At 39.8% G+C, this 20,877-nt stretch overlaps 1 protein-coding gene across 1 annotated transcript in view; it reads left to right on the top strand.

Moving 5' to 3' along the window:
- The window catches only part of kif21a (kinesin family member 21A), a 54,417-nt gene continuing 33,540 nt past the window's right edge, over positions 1-20,877 (top strand). The window contains exon 1 of the mRNA XM_078256534.1: positions 1-374. Within this exon, the coding sequence (XP_078112660.1) occupies positions 331-374 (44 nt within the window). The 5' untranslated portion in view covers positions 1-330. The remainder of the gene's footprint in view (positions 375-20,877) is intronic.

Raw genomic sequence — 20,877 nt, forward strand, 5'->3', positions numbered from 1 at the left:
AGCAGCAGCAGTAGTCTACATGTGGGCTCGAGCCGGAGCTGAAGCATCCGGACCGAACTGCGCAGAGATGCGGTGCACGTAAACGCGACATGAGGACACACCACCTCACCTCCCCACGCTGATGTCATGGTTTAAAAACACCGTTAAGATATATTTTGTTTGTTTTGCAATGGCGGCGCTGAAGTCGAAGTGAACAGCTCCGTTGCTCGGTCCGCTCGTCTGCCCGGGAGTGCACAGTTTTTTTTTCTCACTCTTTTGCCAGGGCAAGGAGCCAAAACAGATAAATCCGTTTTTTTTGTTCTTTTTCAATCAAGTATCGTATAAGGAATCATGACTTCGGGGCAGGACGATAGCTCAGTCCGTGTGGCACTGAGGTAAGTCACAAACATTCTTTTAATTGTCCATTAACGCTAAATGCGTAGCTGTGTCTTAATTGCCCGGTGCCACCTGTCAGTCAGTGCTGCGGGCCTAGCAAACACCTGCAGGTCAACAGCAGCATCTGACACACACACACACACACACACACACACACACACACACACATATATATATCTATAAATGATCAGCCTCATTTCATTTTAGCACGGTGGCCCAGTTCCAGCAGGGCACCTCTTCATGCTGCCACCGGCTTTTCAGGACAGATTTTCGGTCTGTTTTGTGGTGTACCTCCGCTAGGATTTGCAGTTTCCCAAAGTGCGATGCACAGTATGTTTTCTGTGTATGCACAGATACACACACACATGTCTCCAGCACACTGACTCTGGCATGCACGAAGATGGATGATATCATCTATTGTAAGGGCTGAGCTATCAGAGAAAGATGGAGTGAGGGTGGGAGAGAGACAATCAGCCAGTGTCTCCCCTAAATCCTGGCCTCTCCTCAAAGCCTCCTGCAGAGAGACAGTTAGTCGATGAAAGAAGAGCTTCACTGACAGCCAGGTTTAAGGAAAGGACAGTGGGCCGTTCAGTGCAGCTCGGGTAACGCTGTCAAGTCTGCTCTTTGTTTGTAGACAGCCCAGTCATGGCTCTAGTGATTCAAGCCTGTTAGAATCTTAGACATGTTTGATGTATCAGAAAAGAGACTTCCTTTCCTCCAAGTACATACGCTTAATGTACTATTGTGCTAAGTAGGCCGCTCCCACCCAGCTGGTGAGGTGGCACAGTGACAGTGGCATAATGGAAAACCAGTCTGTCTCTCTGTAGCTAGCACTCAAGGCCACTCAGGGACATTTAGATCATTATGAAATGATAGAGAATGGCTGTATTGTTGCATTCATCTAGTCTCTTTCTTCTGTATCCGTTCGTCGTTTTCCTTCTTGTCCAAGCTTGGATTTGCTCATTTGTGTCTAATACTCAACCTCACGCGCACTTGTTCACAAAAGTGCATCATCATCTTGTGTGCATGTGGAGCAAGTTTGTCCAGAGCTTCCTGATTCCATTTACCATTTTGAAGGGGGAAATCCACATTTGCATCCTGTTGATGCTGCTTTTTGTTTGTTTTTGTGTGGGTTGTTTTATTCTCAGAAATTTTGCCTTCCTTTTCCAGCGTGTTTTAGCAGAAAATGTTTAATTGGGTAAAACATATCTTCAGCAAAAGCCATGTTTGATGTTTGGACCATTTTTAAAAAAACAAAACCACAAAGAACAAGGGTTTCTTTCTAGAGAGGCCATTTTGTGCCAACATTTAACATTCATACAGGGAGAAATCCACCGTAAAAGAGAGACTGAGAGACACCAGTTTATACACCAACTATGTCAATAGATGTCAGTTTGTTTTGAGGAACGGGGCAAAAGTCATCCAGGGGGGTTGCATGAAATCACCAGGCTGCCTAACTGACGCAGAGTAGAACATGCATCGATGAGGGAAAGTGATTCATCCAAGGTGAATTACGTTTTAATTACTGAACAGTTCCTGGAGCGCGCTGCAAATCACAAATCAATATCTATCTATTACCAGTGGGACCAGTGTCGCAGAGTATCGGAGTGTGCCACGTAATACAGTCGGGTGTCTCTAGCAGGTGACCTGCTTGTGCCTTTTTTGTTTGTCCCTCTGAAGCTGCACTGTTAGTGGAAAGAAACCTCCTGGTGGTAGCACTAAGCGACCATAAAAATAACAACTCCTGTACTTATGTAATGCTATACAATACAGTTGCCTGGCAATTAATACTGCCAGACTCTGAAAGGTCCATTTATGTTGAGACTACTGTGGTGTTTTAACTAATTTCTGTGGGACAACTTGAGGCTGCAATTTGTAGTATTGTTGCACAGGACTGGATCTATAGAATACAAAATAAATATTGAATTATTAACCTATCTCAAATGGTGTCTCAAATTTCACAACTCTTATGAGTGTGTGAAGCAAAATAACTGACACATAAAGCCAGTTTCTTACCCTAAATCTGATACAGAAACTGCTAAACTAATTCTGGCCACTAACTAAAGACACTCACACATACATGCTTGTCCAAACTGGACATAAGTATCTGTTCAAAATGACTTGCACTTTCTAAAAGACTCTTTCTAAGAGCGTGCAAATTGCAGTAGAAGTGTGGATAGCATTCATCCAGTAAGAGGTGGATGTTTTGTGTTGTGGTTCCAGGGACTAAAATTACAGCTCTGATTTTAGCACGGTACAGTAGGCCTACATTTCACTCTGTATGTAAAACTAGTTCTTTTTATAAGACATACCAAGAGAAGCACAGTTGATCTTTCTCAATAATATATTTTAGGCTTTAGACCTTGACTAATCTACACCACTGAAGCATTCAGGATATAATAATGCCTGTTAAACCAGGGTTGTAATCAGTATAATGGGGTTTATGCAGCTTTTTCCCCATGTAAGACACCTAGCTCTAGTGATAGGTTTGCAGTGGCATGTTTTAACTGCTACTAACTGAAAAAATAGTTTGTCACGACTGTTGACAAGTCTCACCTAGCACGTGCACAACCAGTTCAAATTGGGTGTGACAGTTCATTCGCTCAGCTGCTTAAAAAAACCAAATAAACCCAACGGGCTCCAACATATTTGGGTATGCTCACTATGCAGGGTAAGTGTGTGTCAACAAAATGGCTTAAATGCAGTGGAAAACATGTTGCGCTTATCTTGGAGACCAGCGATTGCAGTGTGCAGTTTAAGCCATAATGCTTGATCCCAGACTGCATAGTACCTTAAACAGGGTTGCTTACGGAATGAGGGGTCCACTTGAGGTTGTTTAATCGGTTTAAGACCCAAGCTTTTCTCAACAGAGGCCGTCCTGTTCTTTCAAACTTCCACATAGGGAAAACCGAGTTCAAAGCATTTGCTTCCAACTTACGTTTGCTTTTTACATTTGAGTTTTCCCATTCACAGAAAGGCAGAGCGCTGATGGTGCATTGAGAAACGCAGTACACCTCAGTATATAGGTTTTACTGCAGTGGGCTTATTTGCACAGTGCAAGACGCCACAATAGTCTGTCTTAAATGGTAGGTGTACATTGAGGGGAAGGGCTCGGATGCAAGCAACTGAGGACTTGTTAAACCTGCCTGCTTGGGGTGATTACTGCAAACAGCAAATGCTGTAGTATATAGCAGCTATCATTTATTTTCAAGGCGGTGTCACATGAGCAGTGCAGATCAAAGCGAGAAGGAGTGACTTGGTCTCTGTTTATATCTGCTGTAATAACTTTGTGTGCTGCTGTTGCCAAGCTCATTAACAACACAATAACATGAAGTAGCCTTGAAAATCAAATGATGTATCGCATCATGAAAAGTCAGTCTTTTTTTTTTTCTTTCCCCCTGTAAGAACTTGATTTTGATGCTCAGCTGGAGGGCATAACAATGATGATAAATAAATGAAATAGGCCCCTAAACCTCTTAAGGCTTAAGTTGCAGGCATACTTTAATGTAATGACATGGAAGCATGCAGCAACTGGTACGTATAAGTGGCTAAGTCTAAGCCTCAGGTTGTAGCTCACAAGCCAACTGTAGATAGGGTTAACTGTGGTAGAAAAAGCTTGTTAAAATGAGCTGCACAATTAGAGCAGATATCTGCTACTACTTAATGACCAGGCCTTAACTCGGATGACCCTGACAGCTGACAATAGCTGTCAGGGTTTACAGTGCAAACGGAGGCACGGGGCCTCTCAGCTAAGAAGATAAGTGGGTTGCAGAATGACAAAAAAACTAAACTGGAAAAGAATAGGTTTCCTCAAAAAGTCCAATATAGCACAAATATGCTCATTTTAAATTAAAACTATATTAAAAAAAACAAAAAAACATGACAAATTGCCAGGTTTTTGTTTGAAAAATAATCATGGTTTAGCTTTTTAAATAAATCCTGACAAAATGTAAGAGTAGGATAGTTATTTGAGCAGAATAAAAATACCAGCAACATGGTCAGGACCAGTAGTAGGACTGGCAGAGGACCAGTGGGAGCTTGGATACGGGATGTTGAGATGTGTGTTTGTTACCCATGGCATCACCATGCAAACACAAAAGCCCCGACGGGTCTAAAGCCTCTCCAGACCTCATGCTTTGTTCACATTCACTGAGGTGTGTGTGTGCTCGTGTGTGTGCTCCCAGTATTGTAACTATTAGTCCGGTGTAATATTCATACCCATTTGTGTCGATACAGTTTTTACATGTTGGTGATGTATGTATGGATATGACACATGCCTTTGGTGTGGGAGATCTGGGTTCGATTCCCACTGCGGTACATCAACCAATGTGTCCCTGAGCAAGACACTTAAACCCTAGTTGCTCCAGAGGCGTGCGACCTCTGACATATGTAGCAATCTTTCAATTCAATCTAATCAATTTTAAATCTTCCACACCACCACCACCGGGGAGTCTGGGTTATTCTTTGTTGCTTTGTCCGGAGTGATGAGCGTTGGCTGTGACTTTTGTTGTTTGCATCCAGCTCTGCATCCTCGTGCTGTGATCCACATGGTTTTAGTGAAGAAATGGCCTGAAGGGGAGCTTGCATTGCGCTGTACTGTATTACTTCTCTACACATGCCACACTTGAATTTTAAGTGTTAGCCAAAGTGTTAGCCAAGTTACCCTGACGGAAGCTATGAATAACACCTGCTTTGCCTGCAGCACTAGTTGAAGGAGGTGTGTGTGTGTTTCCAGCAAGCCAGGTGGAGCTCAGCAGAGGCCAGCTTTGAATAGACTCTGCTCATTACAGTGGAAGATAAACTACATCACTTTGTTTTTTATGGTACTACAAGGAGTGCTCCCAGACAGTATTATTTAATAGTGTTGCCATTAGAGTTGATATACTGTGTGTATGGATGGATGGATAGATAGACAGATAGATATGGATGGAGGTATATGCTCTCTTTTTCTGTAACTAAGCCCTTCAGATGATTTGCTTAAACTGTCAAAAGTGCAGCAGTTAATAAAACGTACAGTCCTTGTTTAGTCTGTCAAAAAAAAAAAACGGAGACAAATGTTCTTTTGCAAGTATCCGAGCTTGAGGGGACATCTTTGGTTTGCTTGCTTTGTCTAACCCAGCAATCCAAAACCCAAACATATTCCATTTACAATGATACAAAACAGAAAATTGCAGCAAATTCTAACATTTGAGAAGCTGGTATAGTAAATGTTTGACATTTCTGCTTGATAAATGACTTAAAGTGTGTGTGTCTCTCTCTCTCTCTCTTGACATTTAAACTGTTAGTTAGACAAAACAAGTAATTTGAAGATATCTCCTGGTTCTCTGGGAAACGTTTTATAGACTAAATGGTTAATCAAAGAAAATATTTTTTTATAAGGAAAATAATCATTACAGCCCTACAAACATTCAAAACAAAGTTGGGGAAAGTAGGACAACAGACTTCTCTGCAGTAGAGTGTCCCTGCAGCAGGACTCCAATGATCACATATTGAAATGAATCTTTAGTAACTGACTTCCGTCATGGTGACAGGCTGCCCTGTAACACAGTCATTTGAGTGAAACCCTGATACATTTTTGTTCCGCCGCCATGACCCTCTTGCTAAACCGAAGGTTCTTCTATTCCAAGACGATGCCTAGCATAGCCTACACTTAAACTCAACTTGCCCCAAAATAGACTCACGACTGGCCGCAGCATTGCTGGAAGACCTCAGTTATCTATATCACAACCTCTAAAGAGTCAGCGCATTTCTGCCAGACGCATCTGCACCGATGCAGAGAGCCTTCAACTGTGGAGCCACATGTGGACACGTTTATGACAAGGAATGGATTTCCCCCCCTCCCCAATTATGTAGCATTTAGGAAACAAGCTTGTCATGTAAAATGATTTAGAGGTAATTATAGAGGAGCTTACATGTACACCACACCCATGCAAATATGTTGCTGCCTTTTGTCTTCCTCCGCTGCTCTTTTTTTTTTTTTCATTTTCTTCCTCCTTGCTTCTTTTTTCACTCCAACACAACTCAGTTGGTGTGCTCACTCAGCCTTTTCCCTCACTGACTGTACAGATCCGTCCAGTTAAGGGGCTCAGCTAAAATGGATGAGGGTCTAAATGTGGATCTGGTGCCACAAATAGGATGTGGATGTAACTTAACGTCCATCATCAAACTGCCAGCAGAACGTCACAAATAGGCCTAAGACAGTCACAAATAGCTCTTGTTTGCATAGTGAGCTGCCACCTTGTTATTTATGTCAGGAGGCTGTCCCTGCAGTTAACAGGCAGGGCGCTGGTCAGGCTGTGTCCATTAAATGTGATATTAGACGTTTTATCTGTGGTATCGCCGACATCACTGGCCTGATTTAGATGATGCATCATTTATTAAGTTTATTAAAAACCAGCCTAATGGGTTGATTGAGGTGGTATAATAAAAACGTTGTACTCAACGGTAACATCTCAGATGGGGCAGGTAACCAACACTTATTTTCATCCTAAAGAATCATTACACCTATAAAATGTTAAATACATCGCAAAAAATACCCAGAGTCCAACGTCATGCCTTTCAATTGCTTGTTTTATCCGACCAACAGTCGAAAACCAAAAAAGGAAAGCAGAAAAGTTGTGGAAAACGGCAATTATTTGGCATTTTTGCTTGATAAATGACTTCAGTGATTCATCATTTACCAAATTGTTACAGATTGCACTTATTGTTTCAGTGCTCATCTAGGATACCACTGGCTCAGTTTTTATAGGATACTTTGAGAAATTAGCCATAATTGCATTATGTTGTAATGTAAAAAGAATTGCACACTGGTGAGACTGATGAAGTTAAATCCTAAAGTTTCAACCTTTTTAAGGCAGCTAGGGTTAGGAGATTGTTTCTATTTTCATATCGTCCAATACAGGTAACTCGAGAATGGTGATGGCTTTGTCATTGCAAGCAATACAGTTAACGTTACATGAATAAACATTTATAAAAGAGTGTGAACATTTTATTCAAAATATTTAAACATTTAAAGAATGTATTTAATAGCAATGTCTCCTATGTTCAAGCAACGGCTTCCTTTTAAATCAGAATCAGCTTTATTTGCCAGGTATGAGGACACATACGAGGCATTTTGCTTTGGATTATACATTGCTCACCATGTGCTTACTCATACAAAACAAACAATATACACACACTATAAACAGAAACAATATAGACAGGTTGAGGTGTATGTGCTTGCTTGGTGTGACAATATCCCAGCATCATGTTCGGTTTAACATTATGATCTTATCTTTTAATATCCCAATCCATATCATAACCATAACGTTATCTACGCTTATGGAGTGCAGAGCAAAACCTTGATGAGCAGGCATATGGAGAGCAGAGACGCGGGGCGTCAGATCCATGGAAAAGAGACAATAAACTGGTTTCAGCAGGCGGACATGCAGCTCCACCAGAAGCTTTCTAAGAGAAAATGTAAGTCACCTTAATATCTGCTTGCCAAAAACCGAAGAAAGAAGAAAATACGATTCATACGATACAATCGGCACAAGCACACAGGCAGCCACATGAACTATACAACAGCTTCTTCTCACACCTTTTGTACAGTGAGGTTGTCAGACACGTTCCTGTGTCAGACAGTCTTGCACCTAAAATGCAGCCGTGGATTAAACAGCGCGGAAGGCAGTGTATGTAAATGACCTGCTTCACCACCTGCTGGCATCATGTAGCAGCTGTCTGAATCTGCATTTTCACGAGGTGTTAGTAATTAGAATTTTGCTGCAAGTGCGTACGCTCAGCGTGGGTGTGTCTTTTATTAAACGTTTCGGTGTTGATTATCCACCCGCTGGCAAATAATGGCAAGAAAATAAAATCGTATAGCTGACAAATGGTTAACTGTATAGCTGAACTGACTTCTACTCGACCTCGGCTGATGTGTTTACCTAACCTATTATCTGCTATCTGGCTGCCTTGAAAGCTGCAGATGGCGGCAGGCTGATGTGTCTCACACACTCACACTCACTCTCAGGGCTAGCTTTTGTGTCGCTGGCCTGTGGTTGACACAGAGATGGGACTCCTGTGTCAACACCACATGGTTGAAAGACATTGCAGTCCAGACTCGGCAAAGCAGGCAGTGAAGTGAAATGTTTGAGTCCATAACATGCAGCCACATACATCATACTGTTATTTCTTCGCTTTTTTAAATTATTATTATTATTTATTATTTATTATTATTTTATTATTTATTATTAAATTGGATGATATATGTATTTAATATTTGTAATAAATTATTATTATTGTTTATAATTATGTGGTCTGGAATAAGCTCATCTGTGTCATAGTACAAATTCAAGGGTGACTGAGAGGCATATACAATACGTTTTGTAGTGAAATTGTATGTCTAATACAGACATTTTGTGCACATTTCAAACATCTTTAAAATACTATTATTTGTGAGTTTTGGAAAGCTTCTCTAATAGCATTTAAGCATGTCTGTGACACTTAAAGTGCTTATATTATGCTTTTTGTTTTTTCCCTTTCCTTTTATTGTGTTATATATCTTTTTTTGTGCACATTAAAGGTTTACAAAGTGAAAAAGCCCCAAGTCCACCCCAAAGGGACTTACCATCTCCAACAGAAAACACTGTTCACAAACTGCTCCAAACAGCTCTATTGTAGTCCAGCCTTTACTTTCGTGACAAACGCTCGTCACTTTGTAACACACGTAACGCAATACGCAGTAACGCAATTACAGTAATGTATTCCTTTTTGCTGTAACGCAGTAATATAACGCATTACTAATTACAATTCGGTAATATTATAGCCTACCCGTTACAATTTCAGTAACGTGAGTTACAACGCATTTTAACGCAACATTTAGTGGTGTTTTGTTTTTTTAAGAATTCACCAACACCGCGAAACATTTCTTCACAGAAAAAAAGAAGCTGTGAGTATTATTTTCTGTTGCTGTATTCGATGGTTGAGATGAGTGCAGAGACAGATACATTTGCGAGATGGACATTATTTTCAGGAGTTATTACGCTGCGTTGAAGCGAGCTGTCCCGTCACTGTTTCCATGGTCAGAACCAGAGACGCTACAGACAACATCTGTGTGCCAGCAGGTGACGGTGCGTCAGCGCGGAAAGCAGTGTGTCCGAGCTGCTGACAGATATAAACATGTTGGGAATTAATGTTGAGGCTTGCACGTAAATAGCATTGCATTTTATCAGCCGTGGAAAGTAACTGCTGTATAAAGTAAGAGTTTATTTGTTGTGCTCGATGATCCAAATTTAATTAAACACCCCTCATATTAGGTTCAACGTGTGTGTGTGTGTTTTGGATGAGTGTTTCCACTCCTGAAAAGGATGCATCATTCATGGCACACCGATGTGTCTACAAATAAAGTGCAGGCTAGAAAAAGAGGGAGGCTTTAAACATATTGCTGTACCATAACTTTTAAGTAATGTGATCATTTAGAGTTAAAAGTCTGATCTGCTATCTTTTCTGTGCCATGTTCACACCAGGCATTGTTTGGACCAAACTCTGGGACATTTTACGCTTCAGTCAGATTTGTTGTGGCAGGTGTGAACAGGCGATTTAAACGTTACAGCAATGAGGGCTCTGAATATTTTCAGGGTGCTCTTCCAAGTGAACTTGCAGAGAAACAGTTGACTGTCTTTGCCACAAAAGTCTGTAAACTTGCAAGTAACAGATCCATGTGATAATACACCCCTACTAAATACTTAGTAGGTTTATTCAAACACTACATTTAGGTTGCACTGACATTTTAAAATGCCTGATGTTATCTTTAGTACTGGTCTTATTTATTCTATTAGTATGAGTCAGCACAGTTAACCTTTATACCTTTTTATAAACAAAAGCTGATTTTTGGCATGCAAGTTGGCTTATCAAAATCCAGAATTAGATATGACCAACAAAAGAGAGCCCTTTTCTTAATAATTGTACATGCATTGTGTGCATACAAAATGTGCCACTGAGGGGAAGAAATCCCCCCCCAACACTGACTCCAGCCCGCCTGCCAGTTTTTCCTCTCCATGTCGACAGCTACAGATGATCCCTGACACCTCCTGTCGCCTAACCTTCCCTTCCTCTGCCCGCCCCTGGTAATGATGGGGTGGTCTGCTCCCTGACCCTTGACCTGCAGGAAGCAATAAAGCCGTTATCGGCGTGCCACAGGGACTTTGCGCAGCCTCGTTTGTTTTTGAAAGCACATTTTCCAAAAGGCTCACAAGCTCCAGGATCAGTGGGACATCCATGTATATGCAAAGCTTTATTAGAGGAAGATGAACCAACAAGCTTATGTCAGCAGCAGGGCAGTGGCGGCCTCCATGAACTTGGTGTGCAGATTATACAACACAGCAATGTGTCCTGGCAGAGGCCTGGGTGTGTGTCTTGTTTTTTCAAGCTCTGGCCTCGTGTAAAAAAAATGTGATGAATTTGTTCTCTGTATTTAGTGTTTCTCTGTAGCACACCTAGTAACACACATGTCTGTGGAGATGAAACCTATGGATAAAACCATTAAAAAATATGACTCAGATTGAGGTTTATGATCCTCTGTTCTAAGAAAACGTATTTGAGTTTGATATCCTATCCCTGTTCTTGCTGTAGCACGCCAGAGTTTGTTTTGAGCGCAGACCTGTATTTTGTGGCAAGTCTAAGTCAAGTCTGTCAGAGTAAGTTTCATGTCTCAGGTCCTTGACAGCAAGTCAAGTCATAAGTCTTTTATTTAGAATTTTGATTATTTTTTTTGGCCATTTTAGGTCTTTATTTATAGGACAGCTGAAGACATACGTCTTTAATAAGCCAATTACAAGTCAAGATTCAGGTCTAACGTGCCATTTCAACAATTTCCTTTCAAAGCTGTGTTGATACTGTTTATGTTACCTGGCCTAATGATTTTCAATTTTTGGCTGTAAGTGCTTTGAGTGGTCACTAAGACTAGAAAAGCGCTATATAAAGGCAGTCCATTTACCATTGTGTGACTATGCAAAGGCCTGTCTGTCATTGGATTTATTTATTATTCTGGGATTGTACCAGGTCAAAAGTTGTGAATTGAATGTTTTTGCTTTAATAAGTCTGGCCTCAGAGCAGTCAAGTCTCACTTTGAGTCCAAGTCTCAATTCTCTGTCTAGGGAAAGCTTGGTAGCATGTTTGTATATGAGGACATCAAATATCGACTATTTTTCAGTAATATCATATTTCTGCGCAGAAATGTTTTGGTTTCAGTCATTTTAGCTATGCAGGAAGAATTTAAGGAGTTGGGGGTTTGGTTTCCTCCCGCTCTGTCTCCCCACAGAGGGACAAGCTTTTACCTGTTTAAGCGCACTAAGAAGGCAACCTTCGTTTGTCTTCAAGTGATTAGAAACCCCCCCCCCCCGGATGTGTCATTAAGATGTTTGACAGGTTTAAGGCATATTTATTTTTTCTTTCCTATGTGAATTGTGGGTCTAGTGCACTGGATAGTTTTTTTTTTAATGTTGTAAAGATATGTACATTCACAACTGATTTTGGTGAATGTAAAAAAAAATATGAATGTAAAAAAAGTCTTTTTCTAACATTTGTGATTTAAAATTTGCTAATTTTGAATAGAATTTCCTATTCTTTATTTATTGACTTAAATGATGCTGCACAGACGCTAAAAAAGTCTTTGCACTTGAACTGGGGCTAACCCTCTCTTCCAACTCGGCTTTGGGCTAATTAATATTTCATATCTTCTAAACGCAAGCTGGATTTTTAACCCAGACTGAGTTGGCAGCTTTGTGCAATTTAACAGAGTCTAAAGGCCTGGCTAAGTGGTGGTTACACTTTAAAAGAGGTAAAATGATCCCTTTGGGTAAAGAATAATTAGATCATAAACCCTTTTTGATGCTTGTGCTTCAGTCACGAGGATGGAGGCACAGAGCAAACGTTTAATTCACCGGTTGGGTTGGGAGTGAATTAACCTCATGCTGACGTCTCTGACGGGTGGCAGGATGCTGAGCGAGTGGGTCTCTCTCTGGTGCCCCTCCTCTTGGCATCTTTTAGTCGGCCAGACCAGCTTTATATCCCACTGGGATCGGATTATGACTTTAATTCTCCACTTCCATTACCGGTCACCATAGCAACCCCATCCTTTATGTCACGGAAAGTACAGAGTGTTTCAGTGCTGCACAGACATAAAGACATATTGGTACAGTATTAGTAAATATTGAATCCCCACAGATAGGAAGTCCAAGCTTTTATCAGTGATGGATGCGTTTTTGACTGTGGCACAGTTTGCATGTGCTCGTGGTTTTCTTGCAGCCCGTCTGTGGCCTGGTGTTCAGTTTAAGTACACGGTGCTCTGAGCTCTTTGTCTGGTGCTGTAGGTGGTCCTGTCTGGCTGAATAGGCAGAGCATGAAACCACTTCTAGCAGGGTTTCTGATACTAAAAATGTACCTCGTCATTGTACTGCCAAGCAGTGTAAAAGCATCCCATGCCACGGAGGATCTTTGTTATGCCTTTTTATCCTGCACTGGTAATGCAGAGCTTTCTTTTAAATTCTGTATATTTGGGCCAAAGATGTCTTTCTTTAAAACAAAAAAAACAATGTTGCCAGGCAGTTTTGAGGCTGTGGCCAAAATGCAGTAGTCCTCAAACATGCTGTGAAAACCAGGACTGTATATTAATATCCACTTCTGCATATTGATGTCCTGCTTCTGCACAGTTCTGACAGGTGACTCACTCGCCTTAAAATGCACACATGCTATCAAGTCTATCACGTGAAATCCAGATCATTCCAGCTCCCACAGTGTTAAGTCTTTCTCTTTAAACCTCCCCTATTGACACACACACACACACACCAGCTGAGCTCTGTTGCACTAATCCACGTAACGCAGAGGTGATTTCTTGCATATCAGCATGAAGTGTCTTTTCTATGACGGCAGTAGAATTGTGGGATAGTATAATATAGTGCAGTTTAAGTGTGATGGTAACAGTACCTAATTAGTTTATGTTGTGTTTAAGTGCTGTGGAAATGTTTAAAATGAATGGCAAAGATGCAATCAAATAAATTGTGATGTATAAAGCCAGACCTCACTGTAAAGGTCTGCCATACTTATATGCAAGTATTGTAAGGTAGGAAGAAGGGTTTTAAACAGCAGCTTCAGGCCTTATTCCTGCAAAGAAGGCCTTGAAAACAAACTTCTTTAAATCTTCATTCTGTTTAAATTAAGTGAGATTTATGGTATTTTGGCCAATGTACCATCTTATGGTTTTTAATATCATACTGTATGTTTGGTTGGTTTTTATGTAATGTTAAAAGTTGGTTAGCAACATTGTTATTGTTATATTGCATGGGAGTGAAACTACTGTATTGTGTACTGTATGTAGAATAAGTTCAGGCATTTTTTTTAGTTGTACTACCGTTATCTTTTATTTACCAGGAAAAGTAGTTGTTGGTTAAGGTAACAACTAATAGGGATTCAAATAAACCATAAACAATAGCCTTTTTGTGACAGTGCTGGATGCAAAAATTAGTGCAATAAAGATTTTCTTTATTAAATGTGAACGTTTTGCCTGGAAAAAAAGACCAGTTAAAGCTGTCTTATACAGCAAGTGAGCACAAACACAAATTGTGGATAGTACCTCTCCAGTTAATGCAGCTTTTGCAGTAGTTTCATATTTCATGCAATAGAGTGATCTTTGGATCTATGGCCTCTCCCTTGTGGTGTTTTGAAAGTTCCTTTTCTGAGGTTGCTTTACACACCTGAGTTGAGTTGTATTTTTAAATACTTAAACGTTCTCACCAAAGGCACAGAGGACTGCGGGGTTTGCCATTTCAGGACAGTGATTGACAGATTAAGACAATGACAGCAGTCAAAGAGCTGTAATTAAGTACATGTTCCTGTAATTTGTAATTTACCTAACCAGTTCTGAATTGTCCTGATGTCGTAAACCGAAAAGGTAAACCCTGCCCTTCTGTGACACGATGCCCTGTTAAAAATGATTTTCTGATGTGTCTAGAGTTGCAAAGATTAATCAGTTAGTTGTCAACTATTAAATTAATTGCCAACTTTGTTTGATAATCTATTAATCGGTTTGATTTTTTTCAAAATTCTCGGATTCCAGCTTCTTGAATGTGACTATTATTTTGGTTTCTTCACTCCTCTATGACAGTAAACTGAATATAATTTGAGTGTGGCCAAAACACATTTGAGGACGTCATCTTGGCCTTTGGAAAACATTGAACGCCATTTTTCAACTAATCGTTTAATCGAGACAGATTAATCAACAATTAAAACAATTGTTAGTTGCAGCCCAAATGTGTCCTACAGTGAGTGAAAGGTGGGAAAGGAAACGGGTGAAGGCTGACGGCCTTGGAGCAATCACCTGCCCAATCAAAGCTTCCCTTTCCCGGCTGCCTCACTACGTTTACAACCACAAGGAGGCATGTAGACGCCGACCTTCAGTGTCTGGCAACGAGCCGACGAAGACCCACGCGCTTTCTCTCTTATTACCTTTTCTTTCTTCTGCACACGCTCTCTTTCTCTCTGTCCTTCACATACGCCTGATTGTCTCCTCAATGAAGGACAGTTATGCTTAAAGTTGAGTGGGAAGCCCAGTGGCAGGTGACATCATCCCATGCAGCCGCACTGCTGCTCTCAGCACATCTCCACATAAAGATCCTGTTTACTCTACAGTCTGCAGCGACCACTGGAGCTTCAGCTTGTGTGTGTGTGTGGCTTTGATTTTTGGCGTGTGTGTGTGTGCATGAACAAAGGTTGCTCTCTATCTAAGCAGTGGCCAGGTTCTCTGCAGTATGGCTCTCTTTCTCTGCAGACACAAATGAAGTGAACCTAAATGACTGTGAAAAATGTATGGCTTCATAAATCTAATTTCTACCTTTAGTATTGTGATGAGCTTTTATTTATATAATAGTTGTCAGTACATGGAAACAACAGAATTAATTTAATAGTCACCGGAGCAGATATTCTTTAATGCAAGTGCGATAAAAAGCACTTTCATGGAATGACTAGCTTGACAAAAAAAAGTAAATAATATGAAAGTGATATCTGGCGTTAATTATTAATCTATTTGTCTTTTATATGGAAACATGACCACCAGATACTGTATGATAAGAATAAGTCTCCTGACTACTAATAATTTCTTTAAATACTTATTTTTGTCTTTTTGTATTTTCATTTATTTGATGCCATCTATCTGTTCCAAATCCTTAAATCTCGTTTTATTTTTTGCAAGATTAGAATAATTTACTTACTGGATAAGAACTGTAGATGAAGCTGAAGGTAGTTCTCTCACACCTCTCTGTCCTTCACCCCTCCCTTGATGATTTATTGAGTGCAGTGAGGAGGAGGAGGGATTGGGTGGGGTGGGGGGGGGGTTGGCAGCAGGTTTGGGCGTGCTCTTGTGTTCATAGCTGAACGCCAGCAGCTCAGAAACAAGCTGTGAAGTTTAGGTGCATCTTTATCTGCTCCTCATGGCCAGACATCAGGTCTCTGCTACAGAGACCCTGCATGACCCTTGACCCTGACCCTCACCTCAACTCTGCCCCGGCTCCCCCCTGCAACGCTCAAAATCCAGAGCCCCTGAAATAGGCAAGTCACCACTGTTGCTCAGTTTACTCTGCACTTATTATGCATTATTGATGATAATCAATGGGGTCTATTAATCTAAACTTATGCTTATGAAATGGCTGCAATTTCAGCTGGTTCTTAAACTTTTTGTTATCAAAATGTACACATTTTCCCCACACAAATAGTCTAAATCCACACAATGCCTACATTGTAACTTTTGACCACTCATTTCAACATAGTATTATTCGCTTGTATTTTACAAAAGAAATCGACTATCTTACAACTAATGAACCGGCCATAGAGCCTTATTTAGTGTGGTTAATGACACTGGATTTTGAAATGGCAAAAAAAAAAAAAACTCACTTTGTTGTATTTAAAATGTGCTTTATAGCATTCATTTGGACAACAATGTCTTTTAACGCAGTATGTTCATTATCATTATGATACAACGAAGTACGTACATCTGAAAGTTGACAATGTAATTTAAATCTTGTAAAATAGATGTCTGGAAAAAAAGAATATACATTTCCTACAACTTCACTCCAAAAACGGCTACAATTTCGCAAATTGTATTGTCATTATTTTAGACAAAACTATCTAATCTAAATGTTTGCATTAATGGGAAACAAATCTCCACCAAAATCCTGATGGTGCAGCAAGAAGTCTGACTGTACATGTATAGATGAGAAGAGAGTACATTTGGGAAATGCCATCAGATTCCCGGGTGTGAAAGTTCTGTGGGAGAGTACCAGACAGGATTACACACCCAATTAGTGAGCTAAATTGTCTGAAACAAAGACCCTCCCCCCCCACACTTGTGGTTACTGGAAAGGATTAGATTTCTTAAATGCTCTTACGGTCCACAGAAACATGTAATTGGTTGAATACGGTGAATTTGTCATGGAAGATAATTGACTTTCTTTTGACTGGGGATCACGTTTATTGTGCATTAAAACAGCACTGTGAGCAGGGTCCAGAATTAACTTTTTTGTCCACCAGCCAAATGGCTAGTGAATGTTCAAATGTTACCAGCCACTCACAAATGGATTACCATTGTTTTTTGGCTGGTGAGTGAAGCAAATCTACCAGCCACTTGCATATATTTTACCAGCATTTGGCTAGTAGATGGTGCTAATTTTGGTCCCTGCCCGTGAGATCCAAACAATAGAACACCAGCTCTGTACAGAGAAGCATTAAAGAGATTTGTTTCTTTGTGTAGTGTTGTTTACACGGGGTTTAGCTATATTCTTAGGATGTATGATTATAACATCCAGCTACTCTCACTCGTACCTGAAGTTCTACAGAGGACACTTCAGAATCACAGGAGATTGTTTAGCAGAGATGGTAAGCCACTCCTGAAACATTTTATGTTTTATATCATAAAAGTATATTTATTTTCATGATGTTAGCAGAGGTGGTCTATGTTTCAGGTGAGGAACCACAGCTCTGCTGTAACACTATGGGAAACACTGTTGTGCCAGTAACCAGATAAGTTCCATAAATAAACTTAGAAGGGCACTCGGAGAGCATAGATCTCCGCCAAGACCATGTCCTATCTCGCAGTGTTAACGACAGTGAAAAATAATTGTGTATCCACCCTGTGATTTGGATCTGCTCCAAAGTTTAATGGTTTCTTCCTTGGCCCATGCCACATCCTTCCATCAAGTTTCATGGAAAAGCGGGCCAGTAGTTTTTTTTCGTAATCCTTTTTTCCTAAACGGAGCCAAAAACGAGGTAAAAAGAGATGATTGGGACATCCCGAGACATAAGTCTCTGAAATCAACCGAGTAAAAAGACTTTGGTAAGACGTGCACCTAATGTACTTTAACCTAAAGCTTTCATTTTCTCGTCGTTCTAAAGATAGTATGAAAAACAAACTTTGTGCTGATTGTTCATGTACTCAAAGTGCAAAGTGATCTGACCACAGCACTCCTATAAAACTGTAATTGTAGATTTAAACCAACTACTAATCTTCGCTAAAACTAGCTAACGACCAGCTTCTACTTCATAATGAATTCTTAATTGATACTGAACGCAGCTTCCTCACGTGTAGTGCTCCCTTATTATAATTTATCCAGCAGTGCTTTCATGTCTTACATGATTCATTATGCTCATGTTTATATTATTCAACTCAGCTTTTTAGGCTGTAAACAAAATTGATTTCCCAGGAAAATCTTCAATACTTTAAGATATTAGTCTTTGTCAAGTGCAGCTTTTACAGTTTAAGCTACTGTTGTATCATTACTGTACATTAAATGTGGTTTCTTGATATTTTTTGAAACGAAGAGTGCAACACAGGAATCAGCCTAAATTTCATGATGACCAACATTAGAAGCAACCAGCAGTCCAGCAGCCTGAAAATGAATGTAACAACACATACTCTTAACCCTTGAAGGACTGTGTGTTACCAAAAACGGCCACTAGAAGAAAAAAATAATAGTTTTCATTGTAAGCAACAATCTTTCATCCTCTACACCACTCAGTGAGTTGTTTTGTAGAGTTATTTGCGGACATGACCTCCAGGCAGGACATTACCTCTCCTCCCTCGCCTCCGTCCAGCCGTGTAATCCTGCAGCCACGGCGTTATTGTCAGCGCTGGGATCCAGTGTCACACAGACGGACACAATGGCCGCACTGTACTCCCCTCACAGCATTGTTCTCCCCTATATTTGGAGGCACAATGAGGTCCTTATCCACACAGTACTGAGAGGCTGGCAGGACCGCTGTCAGGTGCTTTTCTTCCAGGCTTGTTAGTGAGCTGAACCCACGAGGAGAGTTTGTTTTAAACGTCAAAGCGATAACTTTCTGAAAGATTGGTCCACTTGGTCACAATTAACAACAATGTGAGGAGAACATAGATGCTGATGCTGCTGTGTTACATTCTAACACTTGACGTAAGAGTAATCCTGGCCCGTGGCTGGTTTTTCTCCTACCAGTAAAATTACTTGAATTGCATTACTCAGTTCCTTCATTCAGTTCATATTGTGATGGGACAACAGCAAAGTTGTGGTGCTTGAGGTTTAGGATTGATATCCACTACATTAGAGTATGTTTAATGAAGCATGAGGTTAAAAGTAGAAACGGCTCTGTAGATTCCTGCACACCGCTCTTGGAAGATATTTATTGAATCCGTACATCAACACTTCGGTCCCTACAGAACCTTTCCAGAAAATGAGTTCTTATGTTTTCATCATCTCTAACCTACTCACAGTCTGAGGAAGGCCTGAGGGGACTGACCCATTTATTTGATCTACTGATTCAATAAATGTCACCTTGAGCGTAAGAACAGTGTGCAGGAGTCTCCTTTAGATCAGCTTCTCCCCAATGTGCATAAGAAATATTGGATGTGCAAATCTTTTTCTTAAACCTTCCCAAAGTAAGAAGGGAGATCTTATGTTAGGGATGAATTATAAAAAATATAGTTACAATATAAATATGTATAACAATATGACACATTTTGGCAAAATCAAATTTAAAATGACCAACTCAATGCAATGGACTGTGTTCTATACAGTATGTTATGCTTTACATCCGTCAAAACCAATACTTCAATACACAATTTTATTAGTTTTAAAATCCTTAATATAAACAATAACCGTGTGTAAAATGAAAACAATAACATCATATTGATGTTTTTTTTCACCGAACAATAATGTTGATTTGGAGCTGGTAGTCTTTTGATTCACAAATTCCTAAAATGTAATGTCATTATTTCAATATAACTATGGTATTGTTTCAAATATAACTGTTGTGGGGGGTGAGAGTCGTATAACATGCTCAAATAAATGATCCCTTTTACTGCAACACCATCTCTCTTCTTCCTCTCTCACGTCAATATTAAACTAGTTAATCCCTGCCAGATTTCAGTCATTCAGGCCAAAAGTACAGTAAAGCAGTACAGTAAATCAGTACATATTAACCCAGCTGGCAGGTTTCATGGGACAAAGTATTGGGTCAGATTAAAATGTTGACCCTGCCATCTTTGCTGTACAAAAAAAAACGCACATCTGCAGCAGATGAAAATGTTTGCAATTACAGAAACAAGTTCAGTATGTTTCTGTGATTTAGGACGGTCAAAATAACATGGATTTTGGAATAATAGTTTCACCATTTAGATCTCAAAGAGGGTTTGTTTCCCAAATACTGATCTGTAATGCTCTGCAGGCACTGGACTGAACTCAAACTGTCAATCATCATCAACTGAACTGTACATATCCTTTGTAGGGGTGGGCCATATGGCCCTAAAATATATCATATTTCAGGGTATATCTGCGATAATGATATTCTTATATGAAAAAAAATGCTAAACAATATTCTATTTATTTTCTATTTTAAGAACATACAATTGAAACAAAGTATGTGTTATAGTGTATGCCAGCATTTTAAAAAGTAAAACAAAGTTATCTTTCCGTTCTTTAGTTTGTAAACAACAGTAACTCGTAGTGAGATTCAGATTCTGTATAAAAAAGTGTGTGTGTGTGTATATATATATATATATATATATATATATATATATATATATATATATATATATATATATATAGTACGACAAAGTACACATCTAAACAGTTGCCAAATTAACAGCCATTTACCCCAACGAGTCAGACTATTGCCATTCTCACAATATTCATTTTATCATATCATTATGATATTAAAAAAATGATACCGAATTATACTGAACTCCTTATTCTCTATACATATTTTTCCGTTCATGTTTTTTCTTGTGTGTCCATTGTTGTAATAGTTTATGGTGCCTGTTTGGTTGTTTCTTTCCTCTTTTTCTTTTGCACTAGAATTGAGCTACCATGCTAATGGGCGGGTGTCAAAAATATGCAAATGCAGTGCTTTAATTACCATGTGTGAACCAACTCTGTCTCCAGTTTACTGCTTAATTAAGCAGCTCCCTGATTGTGCTAACTTATTCAGCAGCGCGGTTAGAAAGAT

This window comes from Sander vitreus, chromosome 8 (genome assembly GCF_031162955.1).
Source record: "Sander vitreus isolate 19-12246 chromosome 8, sanVit1, whole genome shotgun sequence".
NCBI classification, from domain to species: Eukaryota; Metazoa; Chordata; class Actinopteri; order Perciformes; family Percidae; genus Sander; species Sander vitreus.